Source organism: Camarhynchus parvulus, chromosome 8 (genome assembly GCF_901933205.1).
Source record: "Camarhynchus parvulus chromosome 8, STF_HiC, whole genome shotgun sequence".
NCBI lineage: Eukaryota > Metazoa > Chordata > Aves > Passeriformes > Thraupidae > Camarhynchus > Camarhynchus parvulus.
Window position 1 is genome coordinate 18836154 of NC_044578.1, and position 24019 is coordinate 18860172.

General features: G+C 40.5%; 1 protein-coding gene across 1 annotated transcript; it reads right to left on the minus strand.

Annotated features, from left to right (window-relative positions):
• Window positions 1-639: 639 nt before the first annotated feature.
• Window positions 640-19499, minus strand: DPH5 (diphthamide biosynthesis 5). The gene is made up of 7 exons (XM_030953048.1): window positions 18949-19499; window positions 16239-16363; window positions 13270-13378; window positions 3847-3967; window positions 2913-2952; window positions 1761-1864; window positions 640-884 (listed from the first exon to the last, which is right to left on the minus strand). The coding sequence occupies exons 1-7, from the start codon at window positions 19405-19407 to the stop codon at window positions 661-663; spliced, it is 1182 nt and encodes a 393-aa protein (XP_030808908.1). The 5' UTR covers window positions 19408-19499; the 3' UTR covers window positions 640-660.
• Between the last annotated feature and the right edge of the window lie 4520 nt (window positions 19500-24019).

Consider the following 24019-nt stretch of genomic DNA (forward strand, 5'->3'; position numbering starts at 1 on the left):
GAACTCTTGCAGTCTTTTTGCTGAGACTTGGCTTGAGGTTAATTGTGGTTGCTGCAGTTGAGTCTAGCCCTTCATAAATGCTAGCATTAACATATGAAGAAATCCAGTTCTATTTTAAGTTGCAGTCTTCTGAACCATGAAATTCTGTGCAGCTTCTCCCCCTCTTTCACCAGCTGTCCAAAGGGAAAGGTCTTGGTTTTCTTTGGTTTAGAGCATTCTGACCTGTCTGTATTCACTCTCCCAAGGCAAAGATGGACACAGACCTAACAGGTTTTGCACACTAATGTTTTCTATTGGTAAGAGAACTCCTAAGTTTCTGCAAAGTTGAAAGGCAAAATTTAACATCTAATGCACTAAAACAATGTACGCAGTAGGTTTGGTGATGCCACATAGATACCTGGTACTCCTCTTGTCCTAGTCAGCAGCCCAAGACTGGAGTGGATGTCAATGATCTGAAGCAAAGTTTAAGGAGTTTCTGGAGGTGTCTGCAGGGTAGAAGCTGATACCAGCAGGTGCAGTTTGCAGCCTCAGGTAAAAGCAGGTCCATGTTCCTGCAGCATTGCCCTCTGAGTCTAACTACAGTTAGACAAGTCTTAAGTACAGCAATATCTTTATGCTGTTTTGCAATTAAAGATGGAATAAAAGTGTAAATGTTTTTATTTAAGCAGTCCTTTGACATGCACTATTTTCAAAACTGGAACTATCTACAGAGAACAGTTTAAGCATTTCCAATTCCAGAGGATGCATAGTGCCTGTAACAATTAAGGAATGCAGTGGAGCACCCAGTTCCACAGTGGACATCTGCTGTAGAGTACCTGAAGCAATCTTCTCATCTAGAGCACCAACACGAGCAAGGCCAACACAAATTGTGTTTTCAGTAATTTCTGTAAGAAAGAAGATAAAATGTTTAATTCATTGAGTAGTGGTCCTATCATAAGGGAAAAAACACTCAAAATGCTTAAACCTTAACACTGCTTTCTTAAACCTCCAATTATTAAATTATTGGCGTGGCCTAGAAAGAAACTTGATCTTCAAAGAAAATAAAGTTAAGGATGTTGATAAAGAAGAATTCATTCAGGAATTGTGTTCACTTTGAGGGACCTGCTGCTTTTGATTCATTGTATGTAAAGGATAAAATTAAAGGATTTTCATTTTAACAGTACTGAAGGAATAAACTTTTTAAATGAGGAGTAGACCTAGATAAATTTGTTAGAAAAAAATTCTCTGGCACAATTGCATCATCTTTATGAGCTGCTGTGCTTTTACCCTTGGTCTCAATAAACATTTCAGTTTGCTCCTGACTAGTGTTAAGAATTGAAGATGAAAATCACAGTTCTGCATCTTTGGGTTAACCTAGATTCCTGCTGGTGTTCACAGAGAGCAGAGTGTGACCAATCTAAGTAAAAGAGAGCTGAGATTTTTTGAAGCTTGACTGATCTAAAATGCTCAGAATCCTTTTGCCTCCTGCAACTCTAATGGCTCAAAGAGCTCACAGTTCCACATGGATGGCAACAGTGCAGGGTTTCCAGACTGAGGCTTTGACTGTAGCTCCAGGAGCCACCAGTGCAGCTTCACTGCTGCTCACTGAACTGTGCTGGGCTCAAGCTTGGCTAAATCCATCTCGTGACTGGGATTTAAGGCAGCCCAAATCCACTGCAGAGCAGAATTCTGGGAGTCAGGGGAGGGGAGTGGAGTTCAGAGGCTCATCAAGAGGTGTGACTGGAGAGGGGTGGTAGCAGACAGAAGCAGTCCAATCATACCTGGTTTTTCTCCTTGGAGCCTTCTGTTTTGGATAATGGCAAGAAGCTGTTCTGCAGCTTGATTCACACTCATGTAACGTGGTGGCTCATAAATCTTTCTTCCTCTGCAGGGAAGGAAAAGCAGAGTAATTTTACATATAACCCATTTTGTTATCCCCAGCAATCTTATAGCTTATTTCAAGAGACCTCTAGACCAACAGGTTAGCTCTCAGGCTGGGTCTTTTAGACAAGAGTGGAATTTTTAAAGAATACAGAAATCTGTTGTGCTCTCACCACACCTGTGAAGCAGCTGGGCTCCAGCTGCCAGATCATTTAGATCCTAAAAGCAAATTCAGCTGCTAGAAGCAAGATGCAGGTTTTGCAGCTACTCTTGAAGGATGCATTAGACTTAAATCCAAGGGCATACAACTGTTTTTCTGTTAAATGCCCTGTAGACAGATGATTACAGACTAGAAATATATTCTTAAATGAAATGCTGCTTTCTTTGCCAACTGTGGATTCAGTCAAACAGATTTTATTTTGAAACTCCAGAATAAACAAACCTCAATGATACTGTAAGGCTTCATAAATGTTAATTTAGACCAGTTACAGCATGTGTATAGAGGAGCCATTTATATTCACCACTGTGAAAACATACAGATTGCAGAGATGAGTAAGATGTGGCAAAAGCTTTTTGAACACAGTTAAACGAGCATAAGAGCATTTTCTGTATATTGCTTATTTAACTCTTTAAGAAGGGTGTTATGCATTCTGCACTTTGCACTGTTCCAGCCAGTGTACAAAGAATAAAATTAGAACGCTGTTTCAGATACTAATCTATTTCAGGAGGTGACAGAACAGTAGAGAAATAACACTTCATTCACCAAGAGGAAAGCCTATCCCTTTCTGACTTAGTGCTTCTCACAGGAACAGTTACAAAAAAGATCATGTTCTGCTGCAACTCCATTCAGTTACTGTAAATAAAGCCAGGCCCTATTGCAAGGAAAAAAAGAGTTTCACTCCTTGTAAGAAACAAAAGACAGTGGCCACCAAGAAGCACGAGAGAAGGCAGGTTCAGTATTAGACTATGGGCAAAGAACCTTTGTTTCTTGTACAAAAAAACCTTTGTAGGGGCACTTTGTGTTTCTATGTATTTTCAAAATGGTGACTCACTTCATGAGATTCTCCAGAGACTGCTCCTTCACTTTAATATCTGTAAAACAAAACACATTAAAACACAGCTTTCCTACAAACTTCCCACTTCGTTTTCTATGCAGGTGAAGCTTTAACAACATTTTAGCTATTATTAATATTATAATATTATATTTAGCTATAAGAATATGGATCACACTGTACTGTTTCATCTGTTAGTTAATCTCAAAATCCTGTGACTTTATGCATGTGATTTTACCCAAAAATAGGGTAAATTTCACAGATTTCAGAGCAACACAGCCAAATAAAAATCCTGGTAAATATACAAATAGGCATATTTACCATAAGATAGTTAAATACTAGCACATTTGAGCACACACCAGTTCATTGGGACTACTCCTAAATTATGAGCATATTATGTCACAGAATGAAAGCAGTCTGACTGCTCGACAGTGATTACATCACTGCCATGCAGGAACCTGACTTTCATTAGCACTTCCTTCCTGCCCCAATCAAAATTTAGAACAAGCTTCTTTTATGGGAAAATAAAAGGATTTGGGCAAAAGTGAAATAGAGAAGGAGTCAGGTAGGTAAGACTCTGCCCAACTGCAATTCTATGAAACAAATTGACCATAATCCAAATGTTACCTGTACTCAAACACCCTCTTCCCCTCAATAGAGAAAGCTGGATACATTTTTAACCTCAAATAAGTATTCCTTGTTACATAATCAACTTCTAAAGCAAAGCGACCCAGATGAAAGGGGTTAAAATGCAAAACCCCAAGATTCTAAGTGCCCAGTTTACCAAATTGGTTCTACATCCATGAAGTCACTTTCAGCTTGAAGTTTATCAGCACTAACCTTTTTAATGCCACATTTGCTTATCTGGTGATCTAGTCAGTTGGGTAAACATTCAATACATAAACTAAAAGGCAGGAGAGTGGCTGCTGCTCACCAAGTAAGCACAGGGTGTGCATTCCATTCCGCCTGTTCTTCTCAATCTTGTCAAAGAAGCTCTCTGGCTTCCATGTATCGGTCCAGAACACAATGGAAACGGTTTCTCCAAAATTGTACAACTGTAAAACAAAGCAAATGCAGTAACACACATGAGCAATAAGAAAAAACTAAGAGCACTCAATAATATTAAAGGCCAAGTAATGAACTATCTGTAAAGTTTTTACTACATTCACCTTTCCAATGCATAATTAATAACTTTCAATTTCTACTTGCTATTGTTACTCAATTCTGAAGTCCTTTTAAAGGCAAAAACATTGTAAGATTAGCACCAAAATTATTATTTGTTGTTTCTTACTTTGGCTTAGGGTTTTTTATTTCTTACTTTGGTTAAGGTTAGACAGCTTGGAATAATGCTATAATTTAATGTTTTGATTCTACTGATTTAAATGGTATTTTGCTGCGGATGGAAGCTCTAGCAGGCAAAAGAAGTTCCAGTCTAAGGAGATAGTGGATGTGAAGATCTGAAGACAGACTGTGCGGGAAGCAGAGAGGTACAACATTGTTTATGCACATATGGAAAGAATATTGCTAGCAGATTCTATGTCAAGCATACTCACTGATTCTATTCTCAGCCTTAACACATTTATTACTGGAAGTCCCTCATCTTGCTGAAGACATTTGAAGCCACAGTCTTGCCAATTATCTCTGGTGATGCAAAAGGGAAAGTCATATGTAACTTAAGGCAGTATCTGGCTTGGAAGTAGTTTTTGCCCTGAAATAGGGGAATACCAAGCATCAGTTTTGGTCTATTTAGCTCTGGACTGGGGCCACCCCAGATGGATTTTAAGTGCTTGCCAATATTCTGTCTGCTCAAGCCCACCAGAGAAACAACAGCTACATGAACTACCCTTCTCACTTTCTCTGTACTCCTGGAAGGAAAAGCTGCTTTTCCAAGCCCATGAAAGGAGACAAAGGCACTGTGTGTGCTTTGGCAGAGGACCCTGTATAGAAGCAGCTCTGGCAGCCCTGTGCCATGTGGGGTTTCCCCTATACATACTTCTGTTACTGTGGCATTAGCCTGTGGCTTTAACTCCTTCATGCTGGTAGAGCAGAACTTGAATCACAGCAGAAACATGTTTATTTTCAAAAGCTCAAATTTTAACCATTCATGCTGATAAAATTTATTCAAAGATTCCTGGAAGATAACTGAAAACATTTCCTCTTTTAAGTATTTCATTCTAGCACAAGGACAAGAACATACTGGGTACATTTCACAACCTAAAGGTTCTTCCAGTAAATACAGGTTGAACCAAATAAGTTGCTCCTGATGTAACTTTCCTGATGCTAGCTATTTCAAGGCTGTGTTCTAGAAAATTAAGAGAAAAATCAAACTATGCTTTGCCTATTTTTCATGTGGCTGCCTAGAACTCATTCCCATTTTGTACCAAATCTGTAGAAAAACTATTAGAACAAGAAGTTTCTCTTTCTCCATGTCACTGTTAGAGCATCTGGGAGCAAAATAACTTTAATCTCCCTGGTAGCATTCCTGCAATGTTCCAGAAGTGCTGCAATGTCTGATACCAACCTAAGTGCTCCCCATCAGCACCTGAAACTACTGCAGCCACTTCCCCAAAGCATCAGTCCTTGTTCGGGAGAGAAAATGTCAATTAACCTTAAATCTTTCTTACCTTGCCCCTTTGGCATTTTGATAAACCAAGGAAAAAACCTTCCACCTCTGCCCTTTAGGAAAGGAAAGGATAGGCAGAAATGGGAAAAATGTTAATATCTGCGAGGTATTTTGTTGGGAATCAGAACTCCTAAACCACCCTGCCACATGTTAAGAATGAGTTGGACATTCAACTTTACACCATACAGTGCTAATTCTGATTGTTATCATTCTCTTTTCCATTACTCATTACAAAGATCCTCCATCCTCTGCCAACAAGAAGTTAAGCAAGTGATCCTTTTCCTTGCCAATCATTCACTAATCTGTCCTTTGTTTACAGGGTTTTCCATTAATACTGAAGCCTGGATGTCAAAAAAGAGTAAAACATTTTTGTCAGAAATTGCCTGTCTATTCAGTAGAAATACCTTCAGAACACCTTCATGAAGGATTGACACTACAGAAAACTGTACTTAGTCTCAAATAAATACACCTGTTTTCTCAGCACCTGGAAAGCTCAGAAGTAGTTTCTACACCAATAAGATAGAGTAGGACATATTTTATTGACCTCCTGGAAATGCTTTCCCAGTTTATACCCCTCTACTAACTAAACTTGTGAAGAACAGATATCCTAGGATTAATGTGCCCATATCCTTACTTTAAATTACAGAAGGAGAATACTGCTTTGGAAAGTCCCTGGTACACTATCAATCTGAATGCTGAGGAACTGAAGTTGTAAGTGGGATACCTCTGTTGTGCTTGAATACTTATAACCAATTACCTTACAAACACTTCTACAGACACAAACCAATATTTCTTTCTCATCCAGTATTTGATCTCTGCAGATGTGTGACATTTAAGCAAACATAGGAGCTGCTCTTCACCAGGGCAAGCCTGCATTAAGAAGGACATAACTGTATCAGAACTTACACTTTAAATGCTCACCTTCCTCATGCAGAATTCAATTTGTTCCTAATTTAATTTCCTCTGCTGTGCTCTAATTTTCACCTTTTGAACTTGTGAATGAAGTATCTGACTTCCAAGAAAGCCCTTGCAGCAGAGAGAGCAGTAAATGCCAAAACTTGCACTACTATTCTAAGGATTCAGGAGTTACAGAAGACAGCATGTCCACTAAAGACAAAACCCACTGAAATTAAAATGCATTCTTTCCACCAACCAAAAAAGGCTGCAGAGGGTCCCAGAATTCCAGGAATCATGCTTCTCACTGAAATAGAGCTGTCTGACATGTTTGTTAACCAAGGAGTGTTACAACACAACTAAGGATTACTGCCATGCTTTGAGACTGTTCAGGAGTTCAGTAAGATGATGAGCTGTGTGTATTTGCAGAGATCAGGGATTGGCTGTACAGTGGCTGGCACAGCTCTAAAGAGAGGCAGCAGCAAATGAAATTTCACAGCCAACTTGTGTGTGCTGCACTCTACATGAAGCATGTGGGGCTTAGGAGTGGGCAATGTGTGGTCTGTACAAGCCTCAACATCTCAGGCATCACACTTGCACTGTGAGCAGATTTGTTAGAGTGCCTACATTCTGCTCAGGCACAAAAGTGCCAGAATTTCAAAGGGGCTCAGTGAAATGCTTGGACAGATATTTCATGTTTTCAGCTTGGAAACCAAACTTCTCACCTTCTCCTCAATGCTCAAAAACATCACAGAAAAGTTTCAAAAGGTCCTTTTGAAAGACCTCAGTCTTTGGAAATACCCCTTTCTCCGCACCCTCCCCCAGGTAGTAACTGGCTTAAGCAAAACTCTGTGCACTCAAATTTTGCAATGCAATAGCTCAGGTCAGCAAAGGAAGCCAGCACTCCACTCTGAAGCAATGCCCTGCTGCTAGAGTTTTCTGCCTCACAAAACACTGCAGAAAGCTGCTCTTCAACTCACAGTTACATCACCTCAGAACAAGATATAACTTCCTATTTTATTTACACACATATGATATGAAAGAATGATTGGCAACTTTTGATGCTTGTTTTCTGTTAGTATTTTAAGCTTTCTATTAATGCTATTTCTTATTTTACTTCTTGTTTATACAAGCAGAATTGACTGCAAATTGAGAGGCCAGAATGAACTGTGAGAGGAAGTACCATGATCTCACCTTGGAAAGTCTTCATGCAAGTGTAATTTCAATGAAACTGCTGAGCCACTTTGTTAAAGACCAGTCTGATATCAGATACCTGAAACTGTCCTGATCAATTGTCCTCACTTGAAATCATGGTGTGGTCAATCACCACAAAAATTTAGGGCATAAAAGACAGAACAAGCTGAGACTAAAAAGGGAAATTAAAAAAAGGAAGATCCACCATCCCCTCTAGAAAGTACTAAAGCAAGCAGGAGAGAAGATGCAAAATAATAGTAAAGGTCAGTTGGCCAACAGCTGCAGAGAAACCAAGAAGTAAACATTTCAAAACACAGACATCTATTTTTACAGCATCTTTCCCAGAATTATTGCTGTATCAGCTTCAATGGTGACACAGCAATTTTTCACTTATGAACCTATCTCCTTTCCTAATATTTCAAATAGCTTCAGAACTAGTCACAGGTCTGGTTCTTCCCAAAAAAAGGAGTTACTGCATTCTTCTGATCTGCCACCATACACAACCAAATACCTGAGACCTCGCAGGGCTGAAATGCTACCGAGCCATGTTGTGGTCCCAGGTTACACTGCAGATAGCTCTCACAGCACAGGAATTATGTGAATTATGGAAATTCAGACTCTTCTCAGCCTAATCACAACTCACTGGTAGGAACTAAGAGGCTTTTTCTCCTAAGACTATTCCTCGTGGAATAGTGGATTTAGAGACTACAGAGCACCTTGCATTATCCCAGGTTACTTCCTGACAGATCCCAACGAGCATATCCAGAAAAGCTAAGATATATTTCCTTTGTCTTTGTCATAGGGGTTCTGATGTGATGCTATGCAATGTTCATCCTCAAAGATAAGGAACCTGATTCAGGTTTTTCCCTTTATTCTCCCTAACCTGTTAACAACCCTCCAGACCACATACATCAAATTAAAGGGCTCCTGCTGCTCTTTGTATTATATATTGTTGCTTGATAGCAGCTTAAGAAGTTGTGTGATTGTCAACAAAGAGGTAGCAGAATCACTCAATCTTTGTTTTTGCTTGGAATTGGTCATATGAAACAACCACAAGCCTAGCTCTAGCCCATTACACTACCTTATTTAGTGTCACAGACCTTTAGCAACTTCAAATGCCTCTCATGAGAACCTTCACATGAAACTGAAATGTTTTACCATTCACCTATATGTGGCTTTGACTCCTTTTTTTACTGCAAGCTGAGAGATCACCCTAGCTGTCCCAAAAACTTCTAGTGCCCTCAGTACACGCCAGAGAGAAAGGAACTGGGAAGAAAACACATTTGGCTGAGGGAAACCCACTCCATATAATTGCAGTCTTCTGAAGGCAGCTGAGACAAATCACATAAAATCAGTTGAAGGGACAAGCACATTTTGCTTTGGCTGCCTCTTGAATCTGCTTAGGAAATAGCCACTCCACAAGCAGAACAAAATTCAGCTATCAAAACACTGAGAAAGCAAACTTGCATAGGAGAGGATTTGCCTCCCAAGGTAATGTCACCTTATCTTTAAAAACCTTCTAAGATTCTTTCTGTCAATATCAAGCAATGTTTCCTTCCTGCCCTGAAGGTGACTTGGGTTACTAATATGAAATTAAGATATCTAAAAGAAAAAAAAATAACCCAAACCCGATTAAATAGATGTTTCTGGGTCATGTTTGCTGGTGACAAATAGCACTAAGTTGGACAGCAATTGTGAGTAATGAAATATTGTGACTAGCACTGATTATTTAACCTTTAATTGGCTTGAGAAACAAATGTCAACTTCTTAAAGGCTCAGAAGCTGTTCGTAACTGAAAAAACAGTGATGGAAAACAGTTTAACAGTCAGTAATTTTGTGTACAGTCCCTCCTATTAGAGCAGAGTGTTTTTGAAGATTAGGGCACATAGAGAGGGTGGGACTCAGAGGCTCCACTCCTGCAGCTACTACAGGGTTTCTATTTGACTATGAGCACAGTCATTAATGATAGCATCCTTCAGCTTCTTCATCTTTAAGTAGCGTTTTTCAACTTGACACTGGAAATGTACTCACCTGTTCAGCAAAAACAAAAATAACACAGTAAGCATTGCTTTTGCATTTAAGTGACTGGCTGCTAGCAAAAAGGCTATTTTCTATTTTATAACTGTAATTGTCTTACAATAATTAAGTGGACTGCAAACAAAAAACCCGAGATGCGTCACTGAAAGAAGCAAGGGCACATGCAGATGTTTGTTCTGAAGCTATTCAGCTGGAAAGTGGGTACATCTCAAAAGAAAGACAGCTCTTTGCTGTAACATGTTTTTTTCCTAGCTACCCAACCAAATGCTTTCAAAACGAGCAACACCATTCAGAAATAAGCGTCTCATTTTAGCCTTTTATCTCATCCTGTGACTTGCCTCCAGCTTTGCAGTTCAGTTCTCAGTCCTCTTTCTTTATGTTAGTGCCATGATCTCAAGCCATTTCAAGTTGCATCATTCCTTCACATGCACCACAGGTCAGTGTGATGCAGAATCTTCCAGATGTGTTTGACCAGCACCAGTTCTACCTCAAGGACACATTACCAGCACTGGGTCAGAGAGAATTCTGTCCTGAGAGCACCACTCCGGCCAGTGACCTTCCCAAACCAACCCAGATGTCATGCACATTAGAAATGAAGGAGAAATATGCAAATTAGAGAGCCTCATTTTCCTGCCTCTTTATTCTAGGGCTAAAAGCCTTAGCAATCAGCCCTATTCTGAAAAACCGAGAGTGGGCACAGGTACAGCCTGTGCTTCCCTGGCAGTGTCTGCAGGTACCAAAGTGCCTGACTGTCCTCACTGGTGGTTGCTCCCCACTACAACAGGAGTCAGACTGACAAACACACCCACGTGGCAGACTCCAGACAAGGGAGGTGAACCTGCAGAGAACATGCTAAGAGGCACTGACATAGGAGCACATTTCTTGGCTTCTCTCCCATAACTGTATTCATTTAAGGGAAAAAAGCTTCTTCAGCCTTTGAAAGAAAAAATCTGTTACAGTGAAGCACAGCAAAAACAGAGTAAGAGAGAGGCACAGCAAATCACAGAGCCTTATGTACAGTAAGACTACCACTTTGCTAAGTTATACTATCCCAGCACAGACTGTGAGAGCTTACAAGAAGTTTAATTTTCAAAATTAAAACCCCACTCTTTTTTTCAGTATTCCAAAACAGCTTCACTAATTCTGTTAAACTAGGAGGACCGATTAAAAAAAAGTATTTGAAAATAGATATGCACCCCTCTTTATTATTTGGCAAGAACTACAACTATGGAATGAAGGTAAGAAACCATCACTGATGCTGTACCAACTTCACTAAATCACTGTACAGGAAAACTGCACAGTACCAGAACATTGTTGGCTGCACAGAAACATTGCTCTGGTGACCAAAGATGTTCTTTTGTGACCAGACTGTGCTGTGGCTGCATTTCACTGACAGCCTAATCAGCAGTTACAGCTCGCTACGCACATGGCTCTCTGAACGGCGTATAAAGGTGTTTCCTGTTTTTCTCTACTAAGAGAGAGAGGGTTTGTATCACAATCAGATTAAAACAAGAAAAAAAGCAAAGCCTTTTCTGTGGTGAAGCAAAAGAAGAATCCCTCCCATTAAGAGGAACTCTACAATTGGAGACACAATAACTCCAAAATTAAATTGATAGCAGGAGACAGCCATGGAACATAAAGGCTTTTGAAAGAAATTATAAACTTCCAACACAACTCTAGTTAAACAAAGGCTGCTTTTTTGTAAGATACACCTCACTGCTGCTTATGCCAGTAAGGAGCAATCAAGACTTAAATGTACAACTGGTTATATTCAGCCGGGTAATGCAATCACTATTTCCTAAAATGCCTTATATGACAACAGCAATGTGGATTTAGGAGAAGGCAGCACCTCCCAAGCCAGAATGGAAAAGGGGACTAATGCCAGAGTGAATAACATCACATTTCCTTTATGGTCTGCTCCCTTCAGCAAGGGATAAGGAAATAGCAATCTGATCTCCAAAACTCTGCACATGTGAATAACCTTATGGACTGTTTATAGTCTACTCATGTTAGGTTTCTGGCCTTTTTTTTCAATTAACCTAAAAGCTACACACTGCTCCTTCCTATGCCTGGCTGAACTGTGGGGGAAGCAAACTTTCAGAAAACTTAAAAATCTCTTTGGGCCTTGCATCTTCCTTCCTAATGAATGTAAGAGAACAGTAAAAAAGAGAGCAAGTAGTAGAAACTACTTGTCAACAACCTGATAGCAGAAGCAAACTTTGTAGCACCGTCAAGCCAAAAGGGGAAGGGTGAGCCCCAGCCACAACTCTTGTTTTACCCACCCTGGTAAGTGCAGTCATGCGACAGCTGCTATTTGTCTGCTGGGTAGGTTTTAGACACCAAGAAGCCTATTTCCTTTCTAAAAGATAATTTTGCCCACGTCTTGCAGCAATAGGCAGGTATCACTAAGAAGGTGCTCACAAGAGAATTATAAAGAGTGTGAATGCTGTGCAGTATTCCCTTCAGCGTTAGCTAATGGGACAGGTGTCACTGCATTGGTTTTGAGCCAGGTCAGACAGGGTGCTCAGATTTCTAATCAAAACCAAAGATAATACCCAAACTCATTGACACAGATTTTCTGCTGTTGGCCAGCATTATATTGAATGGAGTTTGGAGTATTGGAGTAATTTGAATGTACCAAGTGTTTGCTGAAATTAAATTAAATTGTGTTCTTTTTTGTACTGTTAGGAAGGAATTTCTCCTTCAGTAATGGAAAGTTATTGTTCAAACCCCCAACTTGTCTGTAGTACATTTACACTTGCTTTTGGCTTTTGTAAAGTGGGAACTTGGTTTCAGGCTCCCATACACAGGGAACCATTCTGAAGCTTGAGAGGGCAGGTTCTATGTTAAAGTGATGAATGAAAACAAGAGGAGGAAGCTTCATCTAATTTATATGTGATTAGTTATGATTTATACACTGCCACAATATCTTTTATGAAGTAAAAGTAATAATGGACCTATACATGTGTAAAAGGAAGTATTTTCTTGGGGAACACTAGACCTTTTCTACTTTAGCCATTCAAGATGCACAAAAACTGTCATTTGTTTTACTAGTCCTTGGCTAAGCAAATCCCTCCTCCCTCATCAGATTGGCAGAAAGTGGAGACAGATCAAATTTATAAGAGAAAAAGTGCATCATATTCAAGACTTTGGAATTTTGATCTGAGTTGGACATATATGCAGGCTTGTGCATGTATTTCTTATATGACAAGATCTGCATAGCTGTCTACAGGATAACAACCTTATTTAAGAATAAACTTATCAGGTATTACCTGATTTTACCATCAGTAGTAGAAGGAAGCCAACATGAGCAAAGCTTCATCTGTAAAATAACTTAAAATACCAAAGGCTCCTGGGGCAGAAGGAAAGTTAGAAATCAGAAAAGAACAGAAGTGTTACTATTCATTTTCATATGAGTTCATCAAAAGGGGCTTTTGCTGGCATGTGGCATGCTAAAAGGAAGAGTTAAAAATTCTAAGATTATGTGTACAGTTGTTATAGATCTTCAGATTTGGGATTGCAACATGCACTGCCACAGCAGTAGAAGAGCTCACCAATTCTAAGCTCAGCAGTTGTGAAACAACATGTATGCATACACAAAAATATTACCTGTAAACCACAGCAGCCCACTGCATTCATTATGGAAGCGTTGTGAATGACCTTGTACGGAATCCCCAATTTTACTGCACGTAGCACTAAATCACTGTGTGTTGTGGCCCTGTGTAAGAAAAGGAAGGAATTAAACATTGAAAACATGGTGTTACCAGTGTTACTATCACTATAGCTTGTTTTGGAATAAAATTAAATCCTTCAAAACAAGGACAATGCAGAGGTGGAAAAATGGCAACAATATCCTAGTGGTTACAGGAAAATAAAAACTCCAGTAAGGATTCCACGTCATCTTCCCCAGCTGACATGCCAGGCATCCTCAGTATGGTACAGCCCTTTGCAGCTTTCTGGCATCATTAGAACTGTAACACTGTTACAATGTTACTTTATAAAGTAGCCTTGGCAAGTACTTGACAAGGAAAGTTCCACGTATCCTTTGTCTTCTGCAGGTGTCTGTTGAACATGCATTGAACTGTAAAGGTCAACTCTTTTTGGCACAAACTTCCACAAAACTCCAGGATTTCGTCACTGGCTGCACAGCCAGGCCCTCTCCCATCTGCACCAGTGTGTGCCAGGAAAGCCCTACACTCAGACAAGAACTCTGAACAGACAGAGGTGAACTGCATGTTTACTTAGAAAAAACATCCTTAGACTGAATCAATTTTTCTAACAGTTAATCCAGATTACTCAAATTAACAATGCCTAAATCTGAGTGATAAAGCTTATTCTGAAAGAGTTAAGAATATTTTAGTTTCAAACAGAGTTAAATTCAGCTCCAGGTCTAAGGCTCAATAAACACATTGCAGTGATTGACTGCTGCAAGAATGACTGAGTTTGCAGTTAAGCAGTTGAGATTAGAGCCTTTCTAAAATGGTCAGTAGACACAGATTAAGCAAATTTTTGAACTGCAACAATGTTTACTTATGTATTTTGCTTGTATGCATGCTTATATGTATGTGAAAAATGAAAATGCACCTACCCCTTGCCTAAATTTATCAGACTTGATCAATGACCTTAGACATCTCATTCCCAAGATGAGACCACACACTTCTGTGTAGCCATTCCAAAGAAGGAAGGAAATAACATATGGCCATCAGAACAATGAACTAGGAAAATTGCTTTCACCCTGGCCTTGCTCAGTTACCCTAACAGAATTCCCCTGGTTCTAGCCTGATAATTTCGGTGCTGTGTGTCTGACCAGCACCCAGTCAGCAAATCAAGTGCTTCAGACTGGAACACAAATGTGGCAGCAGCTGGCAAAGCTGTAAAGATCAATATTTTTAAAAAGAAATCAATTTCAGCAGAAGAAAAAAAATGAGGAATGTGAATTTGGGAAATCTGACACCATTATACAAACAGGCTCCCAGACCTAGGAGAAAGCAGTAAAGTGATCTGAACCAATACTTTAGTTACTATACAAACATTGCTCCTGACTTCCAGAAGCAAAGAGGATTTAAGAATGTCTGCTCTAAGAGAAGAGGAGACTGGTTTCACAGCCTTGTGTTATTCCCTGCACATACAAAGGACAAGGAGCACTGGAGGATTTTGTGGTTATGCTAATACCGACCAAGGCATCAGCTGGCTTTATTCACTGAAATTTGCTCCAGCCAGTATTTTTTTCTCTCAGTAAATCTGTCTATAATGACTGTAGCTAAAGGCAGAAGTGCCCTTATGGGCACTCAGCTAATACCAGGAAAAGTTTCATGGAGTCATCTCTCTACAGATAAAACTACAGCAGTATTTTCTGTCACTGACACAGAGGTTAAGTTTTATGGGTAGTAATAATATGGATGTTAACACCAGCCTAGAGTGGTGGACTTTCCTTTGTAGTACTAAGAGCTAAGAACATAAATGTTTAGAGAAGCAACTCATTCAAAAAAAAGTAGTAGCAGTTTTTAACAATAACATTGTATGGTAACCAGAACTGAAGTATTTTGACATTGAAGCTTATGATAACTGAGGCAGATCAGACTACTGCTTACAAGCAGCAGCTACATTTCAATCCATGTAGCTTTTTTCCATCTTGTGAACTTGTATCAGTCACTGGCTCAGAGCACAAGGGTACAGGTAACATGGCTCTACACTCTGCACGAACCCTAGTTTGAATGTAAACATGGACTGCAAGTATAATCAATATTTCTGAAATACAGGATCATCTGCCCAATTGCCTTCAACCTGATTTACATAAATTATCAGCTTTTGACAAATGTGTGCATTGCTCCTTTTTTCATAAACTGCATTTTTTCCCTCACAAATAAGGTTCTCATTTCATTTTTCCTGTGCCCCTTAACACTGTGGTATAAATCTTGCATCACCAGCTGGAGATGAAAAGCTCTTCTGCATGGCTTGACACTACAGATTGATGATGCCTGACCAAAGAGACAGAAGGAGATCCTTCTGGTCATAGAAAAAGCCTGTACTTTCCAGCAGGAATAAAAGTGGAAACAAAAGGCCTAATAAACCAACAGGAGAAGACATTTATAATGACATAAGTGATTTTAAAAACTAGCATATTTTAAAGCAGATTATACAACCAATGATATGTACTGATACTAAAACAACTGACTATAAAAGCTGCAGTTTATAAGTGCAAACAGCAACTAAAAGAATATTCCTCCAAAACAGCACATTTCTTATTTATGTGATAACATAGAATTTCTTCTGTTAGCAGACAAATCATGAGCCAAAGCATTTCTTAAAAATGTAGCACAGAGAATATGAAATTATAAGTATCTGCTGAAGGAAAGATTCATGCATCCTGGAGGGTCTCCATTCCTATCTATAATGGACATCTGGGCTAGGAAAGTCCAAAGCAAGATAAAATGTAGACAACTGTATGTATATTTTTAGTACAGTAAGGAATATACAGACATAAAAAGTGTTTCTGGTCTGAAAACAGTTACAGAGTTGGCTTCTTCCTATTGAAAAAAGAGTGATGAAGCTATAATAAAAATGTTGCTCTGTCTTACCCAAAAGGATCACCAACCACAAGAAATGCGACATCACAAACATCAGCTTCTTTTAAAAGGCTATCTGCTTCTTGTTCCACCATTTCTCGGTCAGCCAAAATCAATTCTTTTCCATAAAACTCTTCCTAGAAATTGAAATAACAAACATCAAATAAGACACTTGGGAATGTTTTTTTTATGTCTCTGGGTGCTCACTCAGGAACACAGCCAATGGACACTGGAATAGGTAAGTTCATTATTCTCCCCAGCAGCCTGCCCCATGTCTTGGAGAACCTCACCTCTGCTTGAAAGAACACCTGAGCTTTCCATAGAGCAGCTCCTGAGCTGACAAAAATCAGAATGTGAACTTTATCCTGACACTGACTTGGTGTTCCATGTTTTCTGTGTCAGTTGAGCAGCTGCACCTAAAGCAGCTCAGTCCCACCTGCACTGAGGGTACCTGGGTGGACTCCAGGCAGAGTTAATTTAACTTGCTGCTGTAAGGCATCCCCTCTCCCAGGCTGAGCCCAGCTCTTGGGCTACTTACAATACTGGCACCAAACCAAGCACTAATAGCACACTAGCTACACCACAACCTGTTCTCTCAGATTTTTCCTTAGTACGTTTTAGCTAACCACATCTAAGGAATGACTTCATATTAGTCCTTCATCTTGAGTTCTCTTTAAGAAGTACTTTACCAAGTATACAGGTAAACATGTATTTGATCCTGTCCTTAAGTTTTCTTCAGCAGCTCAGCAATCATTGTGTCTCTTTGTACATTTTAAATGCCTTTATTTCCAGAATCAACTTCACACATGTAAATGAAACTTCAGTTAGTGCTAGAACATGTTTTCTGATCATACTGAAAACATCTGCCATGTCATGTCACCATGCATTTTACATGCTCTTTACATGAATAGCTTTTTTCCAGGGTGAAGACCAAGAAAGGTGTTTTTGTTCTAAGTATTAGTCAGCAAATTTGTGTGGTATTACGAATATTAATAAATTGATAAAACCATTGAAGTCAGTTTTCACCCAGAAAGGTTTTCCTCTGACTTCTGTAACTTCTTTGCCCACACAGAACAGTGAATTGACGAGAGAACTGTAACACCTGTACAGAAGCAGAGTGGTGCTTCCATAAAAAAATCCATCCCATAGTGACAGTAAAAGGTATGGGACCTCTGTTACCAGGCTACATGCCCTTCCCTGAATATAAGTTGCTGCCCATTTTTGAGTAGGTTTTCCTAACCGTATAAAATCAGGATATTATTTTCCTTGTGAAACAGACTGCAACCTGCACAGATTCAACAGAAAAGGGACCAAATAAATGTGTAAGCAAATCTTGCATGTGTGATTCTGAACCATTGACAGTCACCCTGGAGTAATGCTGAGATTTGTACTGAACCAACTGCAGCAAATGTTGACACCCCACTGGTTTTCATCAGCCCAGATGCACCTCAGGACAAGGGAGCTGGGCTGTAAGGCAGAGCACCCCATGACACCACAGATCCCTTCCATGGGCTGCCACTGCACCAGCCTGGCTTGGGCCCAGCACTGTGAGCAAATGCACACTCCAGAACAGACTGGGTGCAGCCCCAGGAACACATCTTTCAGTATGGCTTCATCCAAGGGAATCTATTTGCATGCTTTGAGACTGCTCCACACTGCTAATCAAAGCATGCTAAGTAGAGAATATATAAACAGTAAAATGTAGACTCACTGGGAGGTCACTGGGTCCCAACAGTTCTTTCACCAAACTCAGGGCCAATTTGGATGGTCAACATCAAATAACTTTTAATATACATTTTAGGCCATCCTAATAAACAAGCAAGTCTTGTCATTTGAATTTTATGATCTCATTTTAATACCATCAAGAGAAGGATTTCTGGGAAGCCTCTGCAGGTAAAGATCTGCTCTTTACTTCTTGAGAGTTTTCCTCTAACTTTTCATGCTGCTTAGGAGAGAATGACCTTCATATTAGTAAATAAACTATTCAGCATTGTCACCTGTAAACCAGGCTGTATTATAAAGACTTGGTTATTAACTCCTATGTTCCCTTTTAGGTGATTTAGGTAAGACAACATTTTTACTTTGTTTTTATTGATCTTTTTATCTCATTTTTGGCATTTCAAGGTTTGCAAAAGACTTAAAATAGTAATAAATATATGACAAGGAAACCCAAAATAACCACATCAAAAACTGTCAGCATTTTCCTATTATCCAATGTTTTATTTTCAGATGGATAGGAATCCATTAATTTTTCTGGGAATCCCAGCGTGGTGAGGCAGCTTGGCCCACGTGAAAACGTGGAAATGTGACATAATGAAATTGTTACAGCCAGCAGGCACGCCATGACACCTCAAGCTGATACAGAGGTACAGGGCTTCAAAACATGAGTTTTACTGGTATGACTTTTGGGTGGGGTTTTTTTTGTTGTTGTTTCTAAACAGATTAGACACTTTCTAACCAAGCCCTCCAGTATCTCAGAGTTGCACATATTGGTAGGCTTTCAGATGAAAACTAACGCCAACAGTTGTAGGAACATTTTATTTTTGCTGCAGTCTTCTTGCAAAGTAAGAAAACAACTTCTCCTAGAAAACACGGTATGTGAAGGTCACGTCCATGAATCCCCCGAGAGCGGGCTCCGCTCATTGCTCCCATGGACCCACCAGCCCCAGCACGCCCCGGCCCGGTGGCACCAGAGGCCTCGGGCCTGTGGCCCCGGACCTACCAGCGCCTCCTTGCCCACGGTGAGCACGGACGTGTAGGCCTCCAGGTACACCCTGCGGCAGCGCCGCACGGCCTCCAGCCCCTTCACCGTGATGTCCTCGGCATCGCCCAGGCCCAGCCCCACCAGGTACAGCATGCTCGGGGAGCGCCGGCCAACACCCGCCTCACGAGGGAAACCAAGCGGCCTCAGCCGGGGCGCCGCACGCCCCACCGCTCGCTGGGACCCGGCCCCAGGCCCGGGGACAGCCTGGCTCCCGGCTCTCGCTTCCCGGTTCTCGGCCGCTCGTTTCCCGGCTCCTAGCTCTCCGTTCCCGGGCTCCTCTCGCCCGGCTCCCGGCTGCCCGCGGCGCCGAGGGGGGCGCAAGGGCCGCCGGGAGTTGTAGTCCCAGGTTATGGCAGCGGCGGGCGAGCTCGGTCCGGGCGGTGTCCCCGCGGTGCCGGTTGCCAGCGGCCACAGCATCCCGGTGCTGGGGCTCGGTAAGTGGCGGCGGGTCCGCCCAGAGTCCGCCTCCCTGCCAGAGGCGTTGTCAGAGGGCGGGGGTCACCCCGAGGCCCGGCCTGGCCGGCTCGGCAGGTTGGGCACTGTCCTTGGCCCGCAGCCGGACTCGCCTCAGGGCAGCCCGGACCGGAGCCTCCTGCCGAGCTGCCCGCGCTGAGCCGGGCGGGCCCTGTGCCCCTCCGAGAGAGAGCCTGGTGCTGCCGGGTGAAGCTTCGTGCCCTGCCACATGCCAGCAGCTCGCACACCGCTCCCTCCCAGCTGCCCCGCGGCCATGTGCCCTGTTCTGGTGGCTCGGGTGTGTCTTCTTCGGAGGCTTGGGAGCAGAGTTCTGTTTAGAGCAGATTCTCATGATAGAATGAACCTTACTGCACCTGTTGGACTGAGATCCTGTGTAGGAATCTCAGCGTCTGTGAGGCACAAGGGAATGGTGGTTGATGATAATGATGAATATGTGATGCAGCTGTCTCTTACACAGTCACTGTGAAGTGAGCAAAATGGCTTATGTTGATCAAAAATGACTGTGGTTTTTTTTTCTTGCTGTTTTCTGGTTGATTATTTTAACCTGTAACACTTACTGCCAATTTACTTTTCTTGGAGATATTTTTATAAAATTAAGGAAAAAATAATGTAAATGGTCATTTTTAGAGAATGGAATTGATTGTCTTATATCCATTGTTTCAATATATGCTGAACTGTGCTTCAGACTGTCTACAGAATCACCTTTTTATTGGTGTAATACATTTCTTGGGTTATGGGTAGAATAAATTGACTAGAAAGCAGATATGCAGAAAGACTCCTTTGTACTCTCCACCCAATAGCTGTTCCCTGTCCTTTTGCTGTACTGGAAAGTTCTGAGTAGTTTATTGTTATGCCTGAACTCATACCACAGTGAATGGATAGTGGCATACAAGAAAATAAAGCTTGAAATTTTCTGGCCCAGTAACTTCTGCCAGGTATGGCTTTCCAGGAGCTTCTCTTGACTTTCAAGGAACTTCTCTTGACTTAGAGTAGTGGTGTTGTCATGAGCAGGATTTGGTTCTTTGATTTCACTAACTTGTCTTGCTAGAGTAACGCTTTACATACTGCTTTATACAGATCTTTGAGGATTGTGTCATAGATAGGAACTAGTCAAGTAATGTTAAGAAATCCTTGGTATACACTGCAAAATGCTGAGAATTTAAGAAAAGAAGGGAGGGAAAAGTGAAGACTTGCCACGCTTGCATTTGTGGTCAAGCTAAAAATACCATAATATGCAGCCCAACACAATGGGATCTTTATGGAAGCTCACTTAACTTCCCACTTAACTTTTTTTTTCCACATTATTGGCTTATTTTTGTTACAGTATTACTGCATTAACTAATATTTGCAGTGCAAAAAATTTACTCGGCTATGAAGTAGAGGCAGACTTTCTTAAATGAGAATGCATTTTCTGCAAGGCCATTTTCTGCAGGATTTAAGATTTGTTTACCATTTCTTATCCCTCTAAACTTGCTGACCTAATTGTTGTCTGGTGCCTCAAAGACAACTTTAATAGATACGGATGTTGCATCTGTTGCTAGATAATCTTTCTAAAAGCTTCAGAGAGATAAATAAAAGAGATAAATATGCATAAAGATGGTTTCAACTGTCCAGTTGTGCCACCTGGAAGGCAGCTCACATAGCTTTGCAAGTTATTTTGAGGTGATGAAACCCCTTTTGTAGTATCTGAGAGCTGAATTAGGAGATGGGTAATTCTGGGGCTTTGTGCTCTTGTATAAACTGTTCTTAGTGAGAAGGATCCATTTCCATTAAAATCTCTAGTGAGAAGGATGAATTTTTACACCAGAGAAGGCCATAGATTATGCAAAATTTGTGTTCAGTCTGAAGGGTTACTTGGAATAACATGCCAAATTGTGTACATGAAAGGTTTCCTATCTACTTAGATGCATATTCTTAGTGTCTTGTGTCTGGCAAGAAGACCAGTGTACTAGCAATGGTAAAACAAGCTGACTTGCCTGAGACAGCAAGCAATTATATTCTAAGGCAGCTCACCTTTATGTTAGAAATACATTGTATGGGTAAAGTTTTAATTAACAGATTAAAATAAGCTGCACCTTGTTTATTGTATGATTATGAAAACTGCTGGTGACTTTGTTTCAGATGGTTTAATGCTAGCTGCTCTGTTAGCCAAGATTCACGTGCAGAGGGTTAAGCATGTTTATGGTCAATTTTCATTACAAAGGCTGCTTTCTACTGGAGTAGGCTTAAGTCTAAAATGAATTGGCATTTTGGCCCTAATACTTGTCTCAAGGGTAAATCTGTGCCCCGGAGAGCACATTACCTCACAGTGGCTGTAGATTGCATTAGGAAAAGGATACATGTGCTATCTTGCTCATAAGAATAGTGTTTTAGAATTGCATGGCAAATAACTGATATAAAACCTGACACTGTTTGGAAGTTACAGATGTAGTTAACACTTTTCCATAGGAGCTACATCTGTCTGAGAATCTGTTGGTGAGACTTTGTACTATAGTAGAAAATTATATTCTTATAGTTTCTTAACTACAGAATACTTTGTGCTTTCCTAAAAAAAATATCACTCGTCAAAATGGCATACACAGTATCATCCTTGTCAGGTTTTGGAAGAAAAATGCATAATTTGAACTATTCATGCTTACTTCTGCTCAGTAGGAAACTCTCACTTAGACAGTTGTCACTTCCCTTTTTTTTTAAGCCTGAGGAGTGAAATACCACTCTCCATATAATTTGATTATCATTCAGTAGCACAAGGGCTTTTCTTCCTGTATCTGAATTATTAAGACCTTTGTTAAGGTCATGTGAGAATGGTTGACATCTCTTCAGGATTGTTTTGGTACTTTCTGTTGAAACTCTCTTGATCCCCTTTATATGGTAGTTATATTCCCATTAGAACAGGGGTTTCTGTGTGTTTTTCTTTGTTAATTTGTGTTTGTTGTTTTGTTTGGGTTTTTTTTAGGGATGATAATAATTAAATTCTGGTGGCTTGGTCAAGTAGCTGTTGATTTCTTTAAAAGATGGGCTGGTGATACCAAAAGTACGTGGAATCTTTTTGTTGTTTTCTGTGGAATCCTTGGGGCAGCTAGAATTAATAACAACTTGATGAGATAAAAAAGTCTCTAATGATACCCTCTTATTAAAGAATAAAATTAATTGCATATTTGTTTGGGAAGGGGCATCAGGACACACAATTACTAAACAAAATAATCAACTCCTTATACTCATTGTGCCTTACTGAGGTCATACAGAGTGAGTATTTTATCAGTAGTAATAATGTTCTTTAAAGGAGGTCATTCAAGACTGCCCAGCATCATTGTTGTAGGTGCTGTAGCTGGGAAAGCAGTCAGGTACTGCTCTGAGCAGCTTCTGGTCAAACAGCCAAAGCCTGCGGGAAGGTAATACGCATTGTATTCCCTTCCAAACTCAAGGGAAACCATTAGAATATCTCTGTCCTCATTTCAGGGTCTTTCATAGATGTTCCTGATACTCTGCTGTACCCTTGTCTAAGTAAATAAATGGTAAAAGTTTTGACTGATTTTTGCTGATTGCATTAAGACATTGCATCATTTGCATTGCAACCACTCAGGACTTCTTGTGTTGTTCCCAGTTCTTTTCACAGCAAATAGACCTCCTGGCAAGAAGCACAGAATCAGATTGCTCCACTTTCATTGCATCAGGCTATGTTGGGATTTTTGCATCAAAATGCTACAGAAATTTAAATCTTAATACTGAATGGAAGTATTTTAACATTCCATTATGTATTAGTAAATCCAGTTACCTACTTAATTATTATCCTAAAGTTGCTTATTCTCATTCTTAAGCTTAGCTGTGGTCAAAAAAAGAACCAGTCCTGCTGGACTGGAATAAAATGAGATTTTGCTTTTCAATTCAATGGCAGTGGAGTCAAGCCTTCACTTTTTTTCTTTTTCTACTGTTGCTGCTTTTTTTTTTTTAATTCGTGACTCCTGTTTCTTCATGGCTTTGATTCTTAAGGAAATTTATGGAACAGTGGTCCTGATACCAAGACCTATGGCACTCCCTGCTATTAATCTTATCCTGTAATAAGAATTGGCTGTTTATTTCTTCCCTTTTTTATATGTCTCAGCCATTTTTTTTATTCTCTTGAGGCTCTGCTTCTCACCCATGGTTACCAAGTTGCCTTAATAGCCTCTTGTGATGAACAAAATGCCACCTCTATAAATCTTTCTGTCTCAATTCATCCACTGTTTCAGTAGATCTGACCTTGAGGAGTTGTACTTGATCTTTGAGGGCCTCCAGATATTTAATTTCTCTCCTGTATGGACTGTGGCCACATCCCAGGCAGCTGGAGCTTGTAGGCAGTGGAGCAGAGCCGTGTCCTTGCCCAGCCTGACTGAACCTTGTGGGCTCCTGCCTTCCTTCCTTTCTTCCAGCTTCACCTCCTTCCAGCCTGGTGCTGTTTTGCTCCTTAAAAAGGACTGAATACTATACAAGTCTTGTTTTAAGGGGTAATAATAAATGCATCTGGGGCAAAATGCTGGGCCAACTTTTGCTTACATCATAGTCTACACAGTACAGA